The 18,414-nt window shown below is 44.0% G+C and overlaps 1 protein-coding gene across 3 annotated transcripts in view; it reads right to left on the minus strand.

The window, feature by feature from the left end:
- C1QTNF7 (C1q and TNF related 7) overlaps window positions 1-17,078 on the minus strand; it is a 135,049-nt gene extending 117,971 nt beyond the window's left edge. Inside the window, exon 1 of one of the 3 annotated variants that reach the window (XM_044945628.1) lies at window positions 17,056-17,078. Coding sequence is in view for 1 of the 3 variants with exons in the window: in XM_025289679.2 (XP_025145464.1) it covers window positions 8,739-8,751 (13 nt within the window). In the remaining 2 variants the exon portion in view is untranslated. Of the gene's footprint in view, window positions 1-8,738; window positions 9,237-17,055 lie in introns of those variants that run through there. The other 2 variants (XM_025289681.2, XM_025289679.2) reach the window with 2 other exon arrangements.
- Window positions 17,079-18,414: the final 1,336 nt, after the last annotated feature.

The following is an 18,414-nucleotide window of genomic DNA, read 5'->3' on the forward strand; positions in this document are numbered from 1 at the left end:
GACACGATTGAGCGACTTGGTTCACAGCACGCATGCAATAGAATGGTTGAAGGTCAGCCGTTGTATATGGTTCAACGTAATTCATGCAAAGGGAATGGACTTGACTCTTTAGACCTATGTCACACGGAGAGAAGGAAGGACTGAGAAACTGTGATGACTTCACTGTGCATAGCTTTTGGGGTGTTCTGCAGCGAACTGGGCTTCCCTGAAAGTCACCTGTTGAAATACGTCACCAGGTGACTGTATTTGGAGATAAGGCCTTGAAGGGCCGATCAAGTTAAAATGAGGGCCTGAGGATAGGCCCTCACCCAGTCTGACCAGTGTCCTTGTAAGAGGGGGAACTTGGCCACATGCTCTCTACAGAAAAATGGCCACATAAGGACACAGTGAGAAAGCAGCTGTCTGCAAGCCAAGGAGAGAGGCCTCAGAAGGAATCAAACCTGTGGCACCTTGGTCTTCAACTTCCAGCTTCCAGAACTGTGAGAAAATCAATTTCTGTTGTTTAAAGCACCCAGTCTCTGGTATTTGGTATATGTGGGTATATGGATATATGGAGGCCAGCAGCAGGGATAAAGGGGACGAGGAAGGGGGCAAGAGACAGATTTCCAAGACCTACCGCCCCCAGGATCATACCAAGGAATGTGGCTTTATTGGGAAGGAAAAGAGGTGAGGCAAAGGATCTGAGGAGTGGGTATGAACACCTGTGATAAAATAAAATGGGTTGGTAACTCAAAGAATCCCTACACTGAGATGCTACCGATTTCAGGTTAGATTTTACAGCGGCCTGGGGTCAAAATTACCTAAAGAAGTCTTTTTCCAAAATAAATTTAAGGTGCAGGAAAGAAACTGAAAAAAATAACTTACTAGTTTAAAGAGAGTAACCTGGTTTGAGGATGCTGGCAATTGGCAAGGCCACCAAGTGAAGTTTTAATGACACCTCTCAAATATCATTCGTGTACATCTAGCAGGATGCGTCTTAAGGCAACCGTGTCAGCTATGGTTTTCTGTTACGGGCGGTATGAGCAGGCACTAAACGTGCAAATATTTAATGCTGTCTTACTGATAACTTCTGATTAATTAGCACTAACTCCCGCCCCTTGCTGGGGAGACAGGCTGACAAATGCATGTGGGACTTTGAGCTCCCTTCTAGTCCTTTGGCCGTGGACAAGTCACTTTGCCTTGCTCTCATCTTTCAAATAGGATTAAGTCTCCATCCCTCCTGCCTCACAGATGGCTGATGAGATGGGGTAAAAAGCCATTCCATGAGATTGTCAGTATTTCAAACAGAGTCAGACTATGCTCGTGGTGAAAAAAATCTCCACTTAAAACAAATGTTGTAGAGAACAGATCTATAAGTTGCCAAGGGAAAGGAGGTTGCGGAGGGCTAGATTGGGAGTTTGGCGTTAGCAGAGGCAAACTATTATACAGAGAATGGATAAAAAACAAGGGCCTACCGCCGTAAAGCACAGGGAGCTAGATTCAATACCTTGTGATAAATCACCATGGGGAAGAATATGAAAAAGGTTTATATGTATGTGTGTGTATGCGTAATTGAATCACTTTGCTCTACAGCAGAAATTGGCACAACATTGTAAATCAACTTTACTTTACCAAAATAAATTAAAAAAATGGTAATTGGAAATGTCTACTCTAGGATGAGTCAGTACCAGGGCTCTGAACTGCTAGTTAGAGAATTAGGAATCCTTGCCAGAGTCCATGTGGCAGGGTCGGAAGGGTGTGGGTTTTGGAGATGAGTACAACTGGAGTTTAAATACCTATGCTTCCCTACAGTGCTCGTAGGATGTTAAGTAAGTGATCCACTTCTCTCATCTGAAAAATGGGGACATGTAGACAGTATAGGCAAGGTACAGGCACATAGTAGGTTCTTAATAAAGAGCCTGATAAGCTCTGGTGATCAACTGAGCAACTTTGGAGATGCCATTTCATCAATTATCAGAAGATGTATTCTACTAGCCACTGCTGAATACCTGTTGGGTTATGTGACAAAATAACTTAGGGAAATATTTATTCACGTGTGTTCTCTACTCCCACCTTATCGCAAGAAGGTTGCCTGGCTCTTTGGGCTTCTTTGTTTCAAGGTTATACAGGCAGAGCAGGAAGCAGACATTTCTTGAAAATAATATTTCTTCCTTTCTTTCCTAAAGCCCAAGTCCAAGAGTAGACGCTGGGAAAGGGAAGAATGCAGGGCTTTTGATGGGCAACTTCCCCAGACCGGGACAGTCTGGGGTCGGGGACCAGGGCATCTGTGAGAAGTGGAAATGCTGTGTGGCCAGACCACAGAGGACAGGACAGCAGAGGGTCACTCAGACCCCAGCTTCCCGGCTGGACAGTGACCCTCACTTCCTAAGCGGGGCTGGAAAGCCGAGTCTACAGACATCAAAGGGACAGGCGATTTATAAGAGAGGGCACAGTGATCTGAAGGAGGACCTCCCCAGTTCTGGTGATGGTGGGGGTAGGAGCCTGATCACTTCTGAAACTAAACTTCCTGCTGCCAAGAACTCTTGGAATCAGATTTATGTTGTACGAAATAAAATGGAAAAATGTGAGATTTCTTGCAAATCCGTGTTTGTAGATTGATTCAGATCTACTACAGTTGTAAGGCATTGGAAAATCTAAAGATGATTTCATTCCTGCTCTCTGAAGCTCACCCTCTGTGGGAGCTGAGTGCTGAGTGCTAAGTCGCTTCAGTAGTGTTCAACTCTTTGCAACCCTGTGGACCCCATCCCACCAGGCTTCTCTGTCCATAGGATTCTTCAGGCAAAGAGTACTGGAGTGAGCTGCCATTTCCCATGTGGGAGCTGGTGGGAGTCACAGGACCCTGGCACAAATAACTATTATTCAAAGCACCACAAGGGGGCTTCCCTGGTGGCTCAGCAGTAGAGTCCGCCTGCCATCTGGGAGGATCCCACATGCTGCGGAGAAACTAAGCCTGTGAACCACAACTATTGAGACTGAGCTCTACAGCTCAAGAATTGCAACTACAGAGCCCATGTGCCAACTACTGAAACCCAAGCACCCTAGAGCCTGTGCTCCTCAATAAGAGAATCCTGGTCTCCTGCATTGTGGGCAGATTCTTTACCATCTGAGCCATCAGGGAAGCCCACAATAAGAGAAACCACTGTAAGGAGAAGCCTATGTCCTGCAACTGAAGTGTAGCCTCTGCTCACTACAACTAGAAAAAAGCCCACACAGCAACAAAGACTCAGCACAGCAAAAAAAGACAAAACAAACCCAACCCCCAACAAGATCCTGGGGTGGTATCACACCGCAGTAAGTGTCCTCAGACACAAGGGGAGGACAGTTGACTTTTGCAAAAGGCAGACAGCCAAGAAGATGGATAAAAATTTCTCCTGAAGGAATATATGAAAATATACCCTCCTGTAATCCCTGCATGCCAATCTCATTATTATGCAATTGCTATAGCTGTAAACGCATAAAAATTTTGTAGACTCTCAAGTTCTTTTGGAAACAGGCCTGTTTGATAGGAACAAGTCTGGAAACTGGTGATTGAATGGTGAAATGTGTGGGTAATGATGTCCATAAAAGCTCTCAGAGTTTTTAGCTCCATGGAGTCTGAAAGCTGAGAAAGTCCTGAGAGGTCCGCCTGCCCCTCTTGCTCCTTCCATTCCACCCCCTGTCACTGTAAGGGTTAAATCTGGACGTAGTGAGGCCTTAAGGTCGTTGCTTGGATAGATCACTGTGGTGGTCATGGCTTTGGGGTAGCAGGATTAGGAGCCTGGGTCTGACGAGCATCCGCATCCCTTAGGGATTATGGGAGCAAACAACTGCTGTCTCCTACCTGAACAAACATGGCTTCCCAGTAACCGGAGGTTTCCTCTTTGCCCCTGCTGCACAGACTGATTAATCATCTTCAGTTATTTGCTCTAAAGCACTGCCAGGCTGTTACTTTCTTGTTTACAAAGTTTTAATGATTCCTCTATTAAAGAAATCTAAACTTTGTGGTTTGGCATTCAAGGCTTTCTATCATCTGATTCCAACCACATCTTTTTTTTTTTTTTCCAACCAAGTCTTTTTTTTCCCCCAGAAAATAACATAAATTTTTATTAATTAAACATTTCTATAACAGCATTTGCCTACATTTTTGTAATGTCTTTTGGGGGCATTTTCTAGCTAACTACTCTTTTTTTTTTTTTCTTTTTTAGAATTTTCTTATTTTTTTTTCTGTTTTTTGATTCAGATACAATTAACATAGAGCATTCTATTAGCTTTAGGTGAACAACATAATGATTCAACATTCAGATGTATTATGAAGTACTCACCACAGTAAGTCTAGTTAACATCCATCACCAAGTGTCAATTTTTGTTCTTGTAGGTGCCACAATGGTAAAGAATCCACCTGCCAATGCAGGAGACTCAAGAGATGAAGGTTTGATCCCTGGGTCAGGAAGATCATCTGGAGTAGGAAATGACAACCCACTCCAGTATTCTTGCCTGGAGAATCCCATGGACAGAGGAACTTGGTGGGCTACAGTCTATGGGGTCACAAACAATCAAACACGACTGAACACGCAGACAATGAAGACTTTTAAGGTCTAACCAAGGCTTTTGAGCTCATTTCCCTCTTCTTTCTATGCCCATCCTTTCTTCCACCAGGTGGATTTTCTGATACTCCCCATACTGGTCTCGTTCATGACTTTGTTAATTGTCTTCTCACTGCCTGAAATTCCCCTCCCGTTAATCTGTATCCATCCTTCAAGGCCAAGTGACACATTATCTCCTCTGAAAAGTATTTCCTGGGTGAGGGATACAGAGAATCAGATGGACCTGAGTTTGAGACTATACTTCCTGGAAGACTTCAGGCAGATTACTGCCTTTCTCTAGGGCTTAGTTTGTTCATCTGTGAAATGGGCAAGTCAACACTCACCTTGTAGCCTTATAACGTACACACGAGTTATCATTGCAAAGTACTTAGCACAGTTTCTCACACTTGGTAAATGTCAAAGAAAGTTACCTATTGCTCTGATCATTCCAGAAACTTGAGGTCTCGCTTTTGCAGAATTCACTTTGAGCCCCTCCTATATTCTTCCTTGAAAACCTAATTTCACATTTTAGAAATGAGAACACACAGTTTATTTTCTCTACCTTATTGACAGAGTCATTGACTCAATGGTCATGAGTTTGAGCAAATTCTGGGAGATGGTAAACTCTGGAGATGGTAAAGCCTGATGTGCTACAGTCCATGGGGTCCCAAAGAGACAGACACAACTTAGTGACTGAACAACAATCTAACTGATGGCTCCTTGAAGATGGGATCATGTTTTATTCTAGCTTATGCCCCTGCCTTTGCCCACCAAATACAGGCCCTCAAATCAGAGGCAGAGGTTGGGCTTTTGGGTGTGAAAGTGAAAGAATTTGCTTTGCTCTTATTTTTCTCTTCTTATAAAAATTGACAACAGTTTTAAGGAGAAAAACCCAATTTTTTTGATAGGAGAATCTCAGTTTGGGAGTTTCTGTTTCATTGAAATAAGGTGGCATTTATGCAGTGGCAGGTGAAGAGTGATAAATTTCAATTAAATCTTGGAAAACTTCATGGGCTTGCAGGCCACGGTAGCCTCAACTCCTTGGGCCAACCCAACCATATTCCAGCATGCATTCCGAGTTCCCATGTGTGACACTCTTTGGGGACCAAAAAAAAAAAAGTGGTTTCATATTCTAATGAGTTATAAAACATTAGATTCTAATGACCCACTCATGGAAAGATAGAGGACAAACCAAGGAACTAAAACATGTGAGAATTCCTGCAGCAAAGAAAGTAGCTAGTCAGAATAACTAACATTCAAGGGGCCAGACACTTTGGCCCCATGACTTTGCCAGACACTTTGATAGTAGGCCTTTTTCATTAATACTCTAATTAAATCCTTCAAATGTCCTCATAAGAATGCAGATAATGGTCCTCACTTGACAGATGGCGCTATCTGGGTCCAAGTTTACAAGGCAGTTAAGGGGTGGAGTTGTGATTTGAAGTCACATGTTTGTGACCCTACAGCCTGAGTTCTTGGTCCTCTGTGGTGTATAGTTTTATGCTTTCCCAAATTTGCCTGACCAGGCAGTGCTTTTGGTTATCTTCTTATTAATGACCCAAGAAACTGACCTGAAATACACTTGGGAAAACAGCCTCACCACCTCCCTGGGAGCAGCCATGACCTTTAATCTCTCTTTGCTCCTTGGCTTCTGCCTAGATGCTCTTGACCCTATGGTCTCTCCCATGATATTTCATTCCTCCGCCAAGGTCTAGTTCAAATGCAACTAGGCGCTCTCTTTGATTTCAGCAGGCTGATTTACAAAGCCCCTCTTAAGTTTTCCATAAACCTTCCAGGCTGTTACCACTTGGTGTCTCCATCAAGAGCCAAGTTCAAAGAGCCTCGGCAAAGCTTCTGGCACTCGTGGACACATAATTAAGGTCTACTGAGTTGCAATAGTGTCTTCTCCCCAGGCGCCCGAGGGGCTGAGTCCCGCGTCTGGGGCTTCCCAGGTCCGGATCCACAGACTCGGGGTGTGAGGCTGTAGCTGGCAACCTGGTCTAAGTCTGGTTCCAACGCTTTTCAAGGTTCAGACAGCGTGGCCCTCGCACTCTGGCAGTTCATTAGTTAACGCTCTCGTCCCTCACAGATGTGGCCTCTGTCCCAGCCTCTCTGAGGTGAGGAGGCACGATTAGGTCACCCTGGGCTGCACCTCAGCATCCTTTTTGGGGACAACCCTGACCCGTCTTTTCCAGGTTTCATCACAAAGCCCCACACCCCGACTCCCGCCCCCTGTGGCTGCGCCCCAGATGAGTCATCTGGCTTGGGGCTTCATTAGCAACTCTAATTGCCTTTTTGTTTTGGTCCTCTTTGGGGCCTCCTCGGGGCCCAGAGGCGGGGCCTGGGGGCTCTGGCTTCCAGAAATGCCGCCAGCCTCTGTGGGAGCCCGAGATGGGAAGTGCGCGCTCCATCCGGGGGCGAGTCCCTCACGCCACGCTGCGCGCGCGTGGCCGCACCCATCCCCGGGGTGCACTCAGGCGCCACGCAACCCCTGGCCATCCCAGCTCCCCGGCTGCCGGCAATGAGGTCACGGGGTGGGGTCCTGGAGACCCCCTCCGAATAGGGCGGGGGCTTCCCCAACTGGCCTGGGAATGGTCGGAGAGGACGAGAAGGAGGAGATGCTAGCCTGTCTGTCCAACCCACTGTTCCCTCTCTGGAGGTTGCGTGGCTGGCGTGGATCGCCCAGGAGGGGGAGAGGGAAGCAGCGAGAGTCTGGGAAGGAACTGGACAGTGAAGCAGCAAGGCGGGGGTCCGACTTCGTCCATTCACCCACGGGGGTGGAGAAAAGGGCTAAGCTTTCTCCCCACCGCCTGGCCAGTGAGCAGATGGAGCTGCCTCCTCGGTGTTTCTACAATCTCTGTCCTTCCGTCTGAGCTTAATCTCTCTCCCATCCCCAAGAACCCCAAAATGCAGGGGAAGCCGCTGTAATCCACTTCAGGTCATTAGAATTTGACGCAGAAGGAAAAGTTTTCCACAAACAGATCAACTGCTGGTCCCCGAAAAGCCAACAGAGCCCTGTGGACCCCGAGAGCCAGGGCTCCCGGGTAGCACCCCACTTTCTCACCCAGGCCTCAGAGACCTGTGATCAGTTTCTGCCAGCAGTGGGTTTCACAGATCGAGGTCGACTTGGTGTCCCAAACCACTCAGATTCCAGCAAAGGCACAGGGTTTTCTAACTTCTGCCTGCAAGTTCATGCATGTGTGTGCGTGAGGAATGAATGTGAGCTCTGATAAAATCTCAACCTGCACGCGGGGGGAGGGGGGTAGGGGAGGTGGGGAGTGGGTGTGGGGGACACATTTGCAAATCTCTTTTTTTCTGTATCTAGGTTTTTTTTGCACCTGGAATTCTCTCTTGAAATGATGACAAGACTGATATCACAGACTTTCTCAAGGAAACAGAAACACACATCACTTGCGTTCCCCTTCATCTAAAACCACAAACATGCTTCTCCTACGATCCTGGCACAGAAAAACAGGACTGTCATAACCTCTCTTCCTTCTCAGGCACAACCAAGAAGACCCAGCCACCCGATTCAGTCCATAGCATTGCCTGTCAACTGCGACTTCACAGATTTTGAGTTGAACTTTTTCTCCCTGCCCAGGACATAATATCTGTAACAGTCCTTTTGTGTCACTCCAAAAGAGAAGTCAAATGACTTATTTAACTTTTAAAAAACGTAGGCTGCAGAACAAGCTTATAAGAATTCAGAGTAAGCACACTTCAGAGAATTTCTGGACTAATGTTACAGTCTTCCATGGGAAAGATTTCTGAGTTAATAGCAAGATCACGGTTTCGGAAGTTAAATTGCCTATAACGGAATAAGCAAACATAGACACTGTGACCTTGGCAATACATGAGCCCGTCAGCACACTGGCAAATGCTAGGCACATCAGATTGGAGACCTGCACACAATTTCTGAGAGAAATGGCATTTTTCATAGACTCAAAAATGGTTCACAGAGGTTCCTGTGACAAGCGGAATAGAAAGTAGGAGAAAATACTACAGCTGAGGATTTCCGACCTCTGGCTTATCATTTGTTGACATACTTTCTACAAGTTCCCCATTTCCCTACAAGTAGCTGTCTTAAATCCTTTAAGTAAATATTGTTGATGAAACCCAATAGGAGGGGGGGTGGAAAAAAAACAGAGAAAAAATGCAGAGAAAAGGGAAGCTTACCTTTTCTAGGCATTGCTGATATCAAACCTTCCACCAAATCATGAGGCTTTCTTGCTTCTCTTGTCCCATGAATTCAGAAACCATTAAACAATGTTTCCAGCAGAAATATGTGTTAATTATTTGAAGCGGCTTCAAAACAACTTAAAAAAGAGCTTGATGAAAAATAAAGTGCTGGTCCGCGCGTGAGAATACTTTTGAAGCCTGGAGCTCATACTGTTGTACAAAGTTTTGCAACTGTCTTTCTCGGTTTAAACAACCTCCTGCTCCTCCCAGGCACTTGCCAACTTCTATAATTTAAAGCAACTGCGATCCTTCCCATAATACTCACATTTCAAAGAGCTTAATATATACTCTCGTTAGGAATGAGTGGGAGTGGGTGACGTCCTGCAAACCCCAGGCTGAGGCAAATGAAAAGCGAGGGTTTCGGATATCTAAATGGTTCTATTTCTCTCTTTTATCCATTGCTCTCCTCACCATGTTCCTTCAAGTGGCTTTTGCCTTTTAAAGTGATGCCTTAAGACCAAGTGGTATCACTTCATTGGAAGCAAATAGCACACAGGAAAGTTTAGGTCCCTATTTATGGAAGAGTGATGCTAGTGAAATTGTGTTTAAACCTCCCTTTTACTGGCAATTATTTCCATACATTTTCTCCCTAATGCAGCTGTTAGAAAATTTAAATTAGTGTACACTGTGTTTTACTAAGAGAGGAAAATATCTAAAATGATGTTATTTGCATTCTGCAAGAAAATTATCGTCTCTGGGAAGGAAAATTTGTTTTGCAGTCTCTATCCATGTAGCTGAATAAATCTTCTGACATTAGACCTATAATCGATGTTAGAAATTTTTACTATTTTCATCACCCTTCCCCAACTGCCATTAAACACACACGTACACGCGAACACACACACACACACCCACACACACACACACATATTTGTGAGTTGAAATTTCAGCCAGCTTCAAGTGTGGTCAACTGAAATTGGTGACTTAAAAATATTTATAGTCTATCTTAAAGCATGTCTTGCTTAGCACCCGATAGACGGCAAATACTTAATAAACATTTACTGAATGAATAAAATATTGCGTGGGTTCAGATCAAGTAACGATTGTGACAATTTTGGTTTGCATTTATGTTCTCGTAGGGAAAGTTAATATGTGGAAGCTTGTACAGGGAGTAAACACTGGACAGCGTGTACCTTTGCCAGATTTAATGAATGTTTATGACATAATAAAATTCCCTAAATGAATACAGAAAACATTCATTAAATAAATAAACCATTCGGCGGAGGATAGAAATATTGACAGAGGCACGATCTATTAAGTAAGCTCACCGTGTAAACGTACGCAAACACATTTCAAGACAAGAACCTCAATCATTGTTTCAAATTATTTTCAGATTATTTTCCACTGTGGTTTTGAGTTGTCTTGAGTAACTCTTATTATTCTATGGATAGAGGGTAATGCCTCTGAAATAGTGCAAAAGAGAGAAGGGATCTACAACTTCAGGGAATGCTCGGGTTTCCTTTGCTATAGAAGCAGAGAACATGGTGGAACATATTTTTGTTTTGGCTTATGCTGCGTAGCCGTCCAGAGACATAAGCATAGGTGGTATCATAGACTTGGATCAATTATCCCAGATATGTGAATTCTGATGTGTTACTTACTTTCTTTCTTCTCAGTCCCTTCAGTCATATCCAACTCTTTGCGACTCTATGGACTATAGCCCACCAGGCTGCTCCATCCCTGGGATTCTCCAGGCAGGAATACTGGAGTGGGTTGCCATGCCCTCCTCCAGGGGATCTCCCCAACCCAGGGATAGAACCTATAGCTTCTACAGCTCCTGCATTGCAGATGGATTCTTTACCACCGAGCCACAGGGGAAGCCCAATTTCTTTAAGAGTTGGTTTCTTTAATTAAGAAAGATTAAGCACAATTATGTTCAAACAACTAATTTGCATATAACACCTAATACTGCATTTTCAGTAATACTAATAAGCATCTTAAAGAAGGCTGTGTGCCAAAGAATTGATGCTTTCACATTGTGGTACTGGAGAAGTCCTTTCGACTGAAATAAGATCAAATCAGTCAGTCCTAAAGGAAATCAACCCTGAATGTTCACTGGAAGCACTGATGCTGAAGCCAAAGCTCCAATGCTTTGGCCACCTGATGCAAAGAGCCAACTCTTAGGAAAAGACCTTGGTGCTGGGAAAGACTGAAGGCAAAAGGAGATGAAGGTGGCAGAGGTTGGATGGCATCACTGACTCAATGGACATGAAATTGAGTAAACTCTGGGAGACAGTGGAGGACAGGGGAGCCTGGTGTGCTGCAGTCCATGGAGTTGAAAAGTCGGACATGACTTGGCAACTGGACAACATGTATAAGGTACTTAGTAAGAGCTGTTTATGGGATCATTGTGATTTATCACAGCACCTAGAGTTATTTCCCCTGACAACTACCAAAATCGATAATGCACAAGGGATACTGCTACCAGAATCTTAAACTTGGTGGCATTGGCCTAATAGTCAGGAAGTAGGTGTTAATTTGATACCAAAGGCGGGAAAGATGAGACGCTGCGTTTTGCAGTGACAACACATTTGGTGAAATTAACACCTGTCACAACTAGAAAGGTCATATGCGCCAAGTAACCCTGTAGCTCTAGAAGGAGAAAATTGGGGAAACATCATTAGTTGTGTGTGTTGGCCACTATTGGCTGGACTGGAAGAAACACAAGCTGGAATCAAGATTGCTGGGAGAAATATCAATAACCTCAGCTATGCAGATGACACCACCCTTATGGCAGAAAGTGAAGAGGAACTACAAAGCCTCTTGATGAAGGTGAAAGTGGAGAGTGAAAAGTTGGCTTAAAGCTCAACATTCAGAAAACTAAGATCATGGCATCCAGTCCCATCACTTCATGGGAAATAGTTGGGGAAACACTGGAAACAGTGTCAGACTTTATTCTGGGGGGCTGCAAAATCACTGCAGATGGCGACTGAAGCCATGAAATTAAAAGATGCTTACTCCTTGGAAGGAAAGTTATGACCAACCTAGATAGCATATTCAAAAGCAGAGACATTATTTTGCCAACAAAGGTCCATCTAGTCAAGGCTATGGTTTTTCCTGTGGTCATGTATGGATGTGAGAGGTGGACTGTAAAGAAGGCTGAGTGCAGAAGAACTGATGCTTTTGAACTGTGGTGTTGGAGAAGACTCTTGGGAGTCCCTTGGACTGCAAGGAGATCCAACCAGTCCATTCTGAAGGAGATCAGCCCTGGGATTTCTTTGGAAGGAATGATGCTAAAGCTGAAACTCCAGTACTTTGGCCACCTCATGCGAAGGGTTGACTCATTGGAAAAGACTCTGATGCTGGAAGGGATTGGGGGCAGGAGAAGAAGGGGATGACAGAGGATGAGATGGCTGGATGGCATCACTGACTCGATGGCCATGAGTCTGAGTGAACTCAGGGAGTTGGTGATGGACAGGGAGGCCTAGCGTGCTGAGATTCATGGGGTCGCAAAGAGTCGGACACTGACTGAGCAACTGAACTGAACTGAACTGACTGCATTTGGCAAATGTTTCAAGAGTGACATGAACCCAGGAATGAAATAGCTAAGTTACAAAGAAATAAAAGGGAATACAGAGACAGTACATAGACTTGATGGCTTGCAAGAGCCTGACGATTTTTTGAGGGACTTATATTACTAAAATAACCATAACCCTATACGGAAAATGTCATGAAAGAATGAAAATAACTTCTTCCACAAATAAGAGGTGGACTGCCTGGAGGGATGGCTCTTAAACACACATCTTAGTGGTGGAGGAACTGCTGGTCATTGAGAAAAACAGACAAAGGAGTCCCCCAAAAGAGCAGATCCAAGGCCGTGTCCAGAACCTTCTCTGTCCACAAGGTAGAGGGTGGGTATATCAGCCTGGCCACATATAGCATCAGTGACTGCTGTGATTTCTGCCATTTTTCCTTCCCTGGATGGGGATTTTTATTATGGTTATTCTGTTGCTGTTATACCATTTGCATTGTATGTATGTGTGAGAGAGAATACACTTGTCCTTTTGGTTTCTCCATCACTTTCTTTTTCGTTCATAGGACCCTGAATCAAGAGATGCCGCATCCATGGGACTTCCCTGGTGGACTAATGGCTAAGACTCCATGCTCCCAATACAGGGGGCCAGGGTTTGATCCCTGGGCAGGTGGCTAGATCCCAGTGCCACAACTAAAGTGTCCACATTTCGCAGTGAAGACTAGAAGATCCTGCCTGCCACAACTAAGACTCAGTACAGTCAAATAGATAGATATTAAGAAAGATGCTGTATCTGGACTTAACAAGAAATTCACAGAACCCAGAAGACCTGGACTCTCAGCTGGTTGCAGTGACCAGATAGAAGTTGAGATTGTTTCCTTTGAGGAGGGGTAAGTGTGCTCTGTGTTTGAAGAGAGGGAAGGAAATATATTCCATGACCACAGGCCAAGTTACATGGCAGATACTTTAGTGTTTACTGGTGTCCGCATTTTCCTCACCATTTCCCAGCTTCCCTTGCAGTACAGTTGACCATGTGACTGATTTCTGACCAATGGGGTGTAAGCAGAAGTAATATAGATTAATTATGGGCTGCAGTAGTTAGACACTGATATTCCCTGATAGCTCAGTTGGTAAAGAATCAGCCTGCAATGCAGGAGATCCCTGTTCAATTCCTGGGTCACGAAGATCCACTGGAGAAGGGATAGGCTACCCATTCCAGTATTCTTGGACTTCCCTTGTGGCTCAGCTGGTAAAGAATCCGCCTGCAATGCGAGAGACCTGGGTTTGATCCCTGGGTTGGGAAGATCCCCTGGAGAAGGGAAAGGCTACCCACTCCAGTATTCTGGCCTGGAGAATTCCATGGACTGTGTAGTCCATGGGTCATAAAGAGTCGGACACGACTGAGCAACTTGCACTTGCTTGCACTATACCTACTCCACATTCTTCCTGTCTCCCCTGTCTATAGAGGAAGAAGCAAAAGACTCAGAGGTGCTGGAAACCCATGATAGAAGGAACCCCACACCGCAAGGCATCCCTTAGAAGAGTGCTGCCTAGGAGAGTCACCTGGCCTGCACCAGACATTATTTAGTAATATGCAAATATATGCTGGGGGTGGGAGCTTCTCAGGTGGCCTTAGTGGTAAAGAACTCAACTGCCAATGCAGGAGACTTTAAGGGACACTGATTTGATCCCTGGGTCAGGAAGAGACCCTGGAGGAGGGCATGGCAACCCACTCCAGTACTCTTGCCTGGAGAATCCCCATGGACAGAGGAGCCTATCGGGCTATAGTCCATGGGTCACAAAGAGTTGGACATGGCTGAAGTGACTTACCGTGCACACAAATCTACACTGAGTCCCCCCACTGAGTTTGGGGGTTAATTTGTAAGGATTAGCTAGCATCAGTTATTCTAACACACAGAGCTATCTTGAAAGATTCTTAGAATACTGATTGAGATAATCGATGTAAAAATGCAGAAAGGGCCTAACATAATAATAAGTGCTCAACAAATGATAGTTATTTTTACATTAGGCATTATTTCCCACTTTCTTTCTCTTGCAAAATGAATCTAGCTAAACACCAGTTGTATTTCTATAAATTTAGATTTTCTGCATTGTGTGCTGATGGGCAAAATAAATTGGAAACCATGATAAAATTAGAGACCGAAATAGATGTTGAAAACAAAGTTTATTCCCTGTCTTCTAAAATATATGCATTTATTAAGAAGGTTGTCAATACTTTCTTGTCAGATTTTACAAGCAACCTTCAAAGCAGGGGATAAAGAAAGTTATAAATTCCAAGTTACAAATTAAGCACTCTCCTTAGCTTCTAACTGGTATAAACTCCATTACCCAAACATTTGTTTTACTGTGTGTTTACAAACAAAGCCATCCTTCTGACATTGACTGTTCCAGGCTGCTCCTCTGTAGAAATGCATGACTATCTCATTAATACTAGTTGAGAGCTAATTTTTCTGAAAATTACCCTCTACTCAGGCCATATTTTTTCTTTTTTTATACCCGTTTTGAACTGCTCCAGACGGAGGTACAGAAGGATCTAGAGGATACATTTTGTTTCTACCTCAGGTATTTTGAGTAATTCCCAGTAGACATGTGGCTTTCTTCATTCCACAGACTCTTTCAAAAAAGAGTCAGACCTTTTTCTCTTCTACTATTTAAACGCAACAGCAACTATCATTACAAACATTCATTGAGCCCCAGCTATGTACTAGGAATTGTTTTATTGCTCTGTAAATGTGTTAACTCATTTCATTCTTTCAACAATTCTGTAAGGTAGATACTAACTTTATTCTCATTTTATGGTTGGGAACCTAGAGTTCAGAGAGGTTACATGACTAATTCCAGGTCACACAGCCAGTAAATAGAAAAACTGAGATTTGAACTTAGATTGCCTGGTTGCAGTACCTGAAGTTTTAAATGCTGGTTAAAGCACATTTTTCATGCCAAATAAAGAGAATATGCATACATCATATATTTTCCTTAGTATCCATTGCCCTGGAGATGAGTACTGATTACCTCTGAAAGACACTCTAATTTCTTTGAGGCAGCAGATTGTTTTCTTTGGAAAACATTCACTTCCCTATCTGAATATAAAGTTTGAACATTTTTCATTTATTAAGTTTTGTGTTCTTATAATTGACTTTGTTTCTTTTCTTTTGTGTGCATAAAGCAGCCAAGTTTCAAATTATATCCCAAAACCCAGGTAGCTTCATCTGGATTTTATAATCAAGCCTTTGCTGAGTTTTATCAAACATGTGAAGATGTCGAGGAAGAGGCCAAAGGAGAAATGAACCTTGTTGGGAAACTGTCTTCCTCTTGGAAGAGGTTATTAAAGTTTGGAGATTGGAGACCAAATAAAATGTTATTTGTTGAGAGTGGTAGGAAACACAGTCATCCCTCAGTATCTATGGGGACTGGTTCCAGGACTTCGGTAAATTAGTGTTCAGTCTTTGTGACCCCATGGACTGTAGCCAGTCAGGCTCTTCTGTCCATGGAAGTCTCCAGGCAAGAATACTGGAGTGGGCTGCCATTTCCTTCTCCAGGGGATCTTCCCAACACAGGGATCAAATCCAGGTCTCCTGCATTGCAGGTGGATTCTTTACCATCTCAGCAACTAGGAAAGTTCACTCCAGGACCCTGGCAAATGCCAAAATCTGAGCATGCCCAAGTCTTTTACGTAAAATGATGTATTAAAATTTGCCTATAACCTCTCCACATTTTTCCTGTATACTTTATATCATTTCCAGAATACTTACAATATCTAACACAATGTAAATACTATGTATATAGTTGTAAATATAGTGGAGACGTTATGCAAACATTTGCTAGTGTGCAGCAAATTCAAATTTTGCTTTTGGGAACTTTCTGAAATTAAAAAAAATTTTTTTTTTTTCTATTTGTGATTGATTGAATCTGCAGATGTGGAACACGTGGATATGGAGTGCTGACTGTATGTAATTCAATCCTGACTTCAAGGTGCAGCCACAGAGGAGATACTGCTCTTCTCCCAGTTGTCAGGCGGCACACAGATGTGTACTGTCTGCTCATCACTGTTGGGTATGAGAGGCGCGGATGGAGCAGAAGACACTTCTTTGAGCCTGAAGTCTCCAGCTCACCTTTTATGGGTTTTGGTCATGGGGACCCAATCTGAAGGCCCTTGTTTTGCTTTCTTGGTGATTTAAGGTAGCAGATCCTCCTGGTGAGAATAGTCTAAATTAGGAAAGGAGACCGCTTGTTTGTGTTAATAGATGCAGGATCTCAGATTTGGAAGAAGCCATGAGGGTATTTTCATTCGCTCTCATACTGTTCATGATCCATCTGCAGAATCTTGGCAGATGGCTACTCCACTCCCCTTGATGTTTCCCCAGGGAAAAGGCGTGCCTTCACAAGGCACAGAAGAATCCTCTGAGGAACAGCAACTGTTCCTGCTCTGCTTTCCACCCATAAAAGCCTTTACAGGAACTGAAAGCAATGCCCAGTCTTCCCCCTCCCCCACATCTCCCTCTTCCTTTTTCCAAGTTCAAGGATTCTGGCTCTTTTAGGCTGTTCTTCAAGCAACATGACTGCAATTAGGTCACCATCTTGGTTGGTTGCCCTTCTGTGAATCAATATCCAATTAATGGCTAAATGACTCATGAACACTGTTGTAAGGTTACCAGGAAATCAACAGTTGGAGGTATATATAGTCTTGAATTTGCCTCAAAATGTACCTCAAATGCAAAGCGGTCTCATTTGCCCGCCCTGGCCTCTGTGTGTCTGGCTCACCTGTATCACCGCATGTGGAGATGCCTCACTCAGCTCCTGAATTTCTTCCCTCGGCAGGGTCTTCTTTGATGAGTCGATCACTCACCATTTAGAATCTGCAGAACCAGTCCGATCTCTCCCCTGGCATTGTTCTTGTTTTCTCTGATGCCTGCTAAATCCCATTTACTAGAGAGAGTACATTGCAGTTAGGTTTAATCTCTCTAAAGCAAATCTGTTGTTGTTGTTGCTCAGTCTCTGACTCATGCCTGACTCCTGGCGACCCCATGGACGGCAGCGCGCCCGGTTTCCCTGTCCTTCACTATTTTCCCTCAAAACCACTCCTCCTGAGTTGCTTGGTTCTGTCTTCAAGTCCACAGTCTGCTCAGGTGCTCTGGCTTTTAAACATATGTTATTGTTTTTACTCCTTTTACTCTCCCAGAACACTCTATCATTAAATCTTGATTGTCCTTTCTTTATTATGTCTCTAAATATGACATCCCAGGGCACTTATTTATTGCAATTTATTCATCCCAATGGCTCCCTGGACTGTTGTCTATAAAATCATATTCTGGAATGTTCCATGGAGACGGACATAATGCTAAAATAAATTTGTGAAACTGTTAGTCGCTTAGTCGTGTCCGACTATTTGCAGTCCCATGGACTGTAGCCTGCTAGGCTCCTCTGTCCATGGAATTCTCCAGGCAAGAATACTGGAGTGGGTAGCCATTTCCTTCTCCAGGGGATCTTCCTGAGCCAGGGATCGAACCTGGGTCTCCTGAATTGCAGGGCAGATTCTTTACCGCTGAGCCACCAGGAAGCCCAAAATCAGTCTGTGTGACAATTATATATGATACTTCCTTAGCCTGCTTGGGCCGCCGTAACAAAGTGGTGGTTCAAACAGTAGATATTTCCTTTCTCACAGTTCTGGAAGCTGGAGGGCGGATCAGGGTGCTAGCATGGTCAGGTTCTGGTGGAGTCTCTTCCCATCTCATGGCGGGTGCTTTCATGAGGTCATCCCATGGTAAAAAGAGACAGGTCTGGAGTCTCTTCCTTTTCTTTTTTAAAAAATAAAAAAATGGTTTGGACTTGATGTGAGGCATATGGGGTCTCAGATTCCCAACCAGCGATCAAACCTATGCCCCCTTGCAGTGGAAGCACAGAGTCTTAACCACTGGACCACCAGGGAAGTCCCTCTTCTTTTTCTTATAGGGCACTAATATCACGATGGCCCGCCTCTCATGACAGCAAAACCTAAATTACCTCCCAGAGGCCTCATCTCTGAATATTGGGTTGTCCAAAATGTTCGTTCGTGTTATGGAAAAATCTGAACAAATGTTTTTGCCAACCCAATGCCATCAAGTTGAGTGTTAGGATTTCTAC

The sequence above is a fragment of the Bubalus bubalis genome, chromosome 7 (assembly GCF_019923935.1).
Source record: "Bubalus bubalis isolate 160015118507 breed Murrah chromosome 7, NDDB_SH_1, whole genome shotgun sequence".
NCBI classification, from domain to species: domain Eukaryota; kingdom Metazoa; phylum Chordata; class Mammalia; order Artiodactyla; family Bovidae; genus Bubalus; species Bubalus bubalis.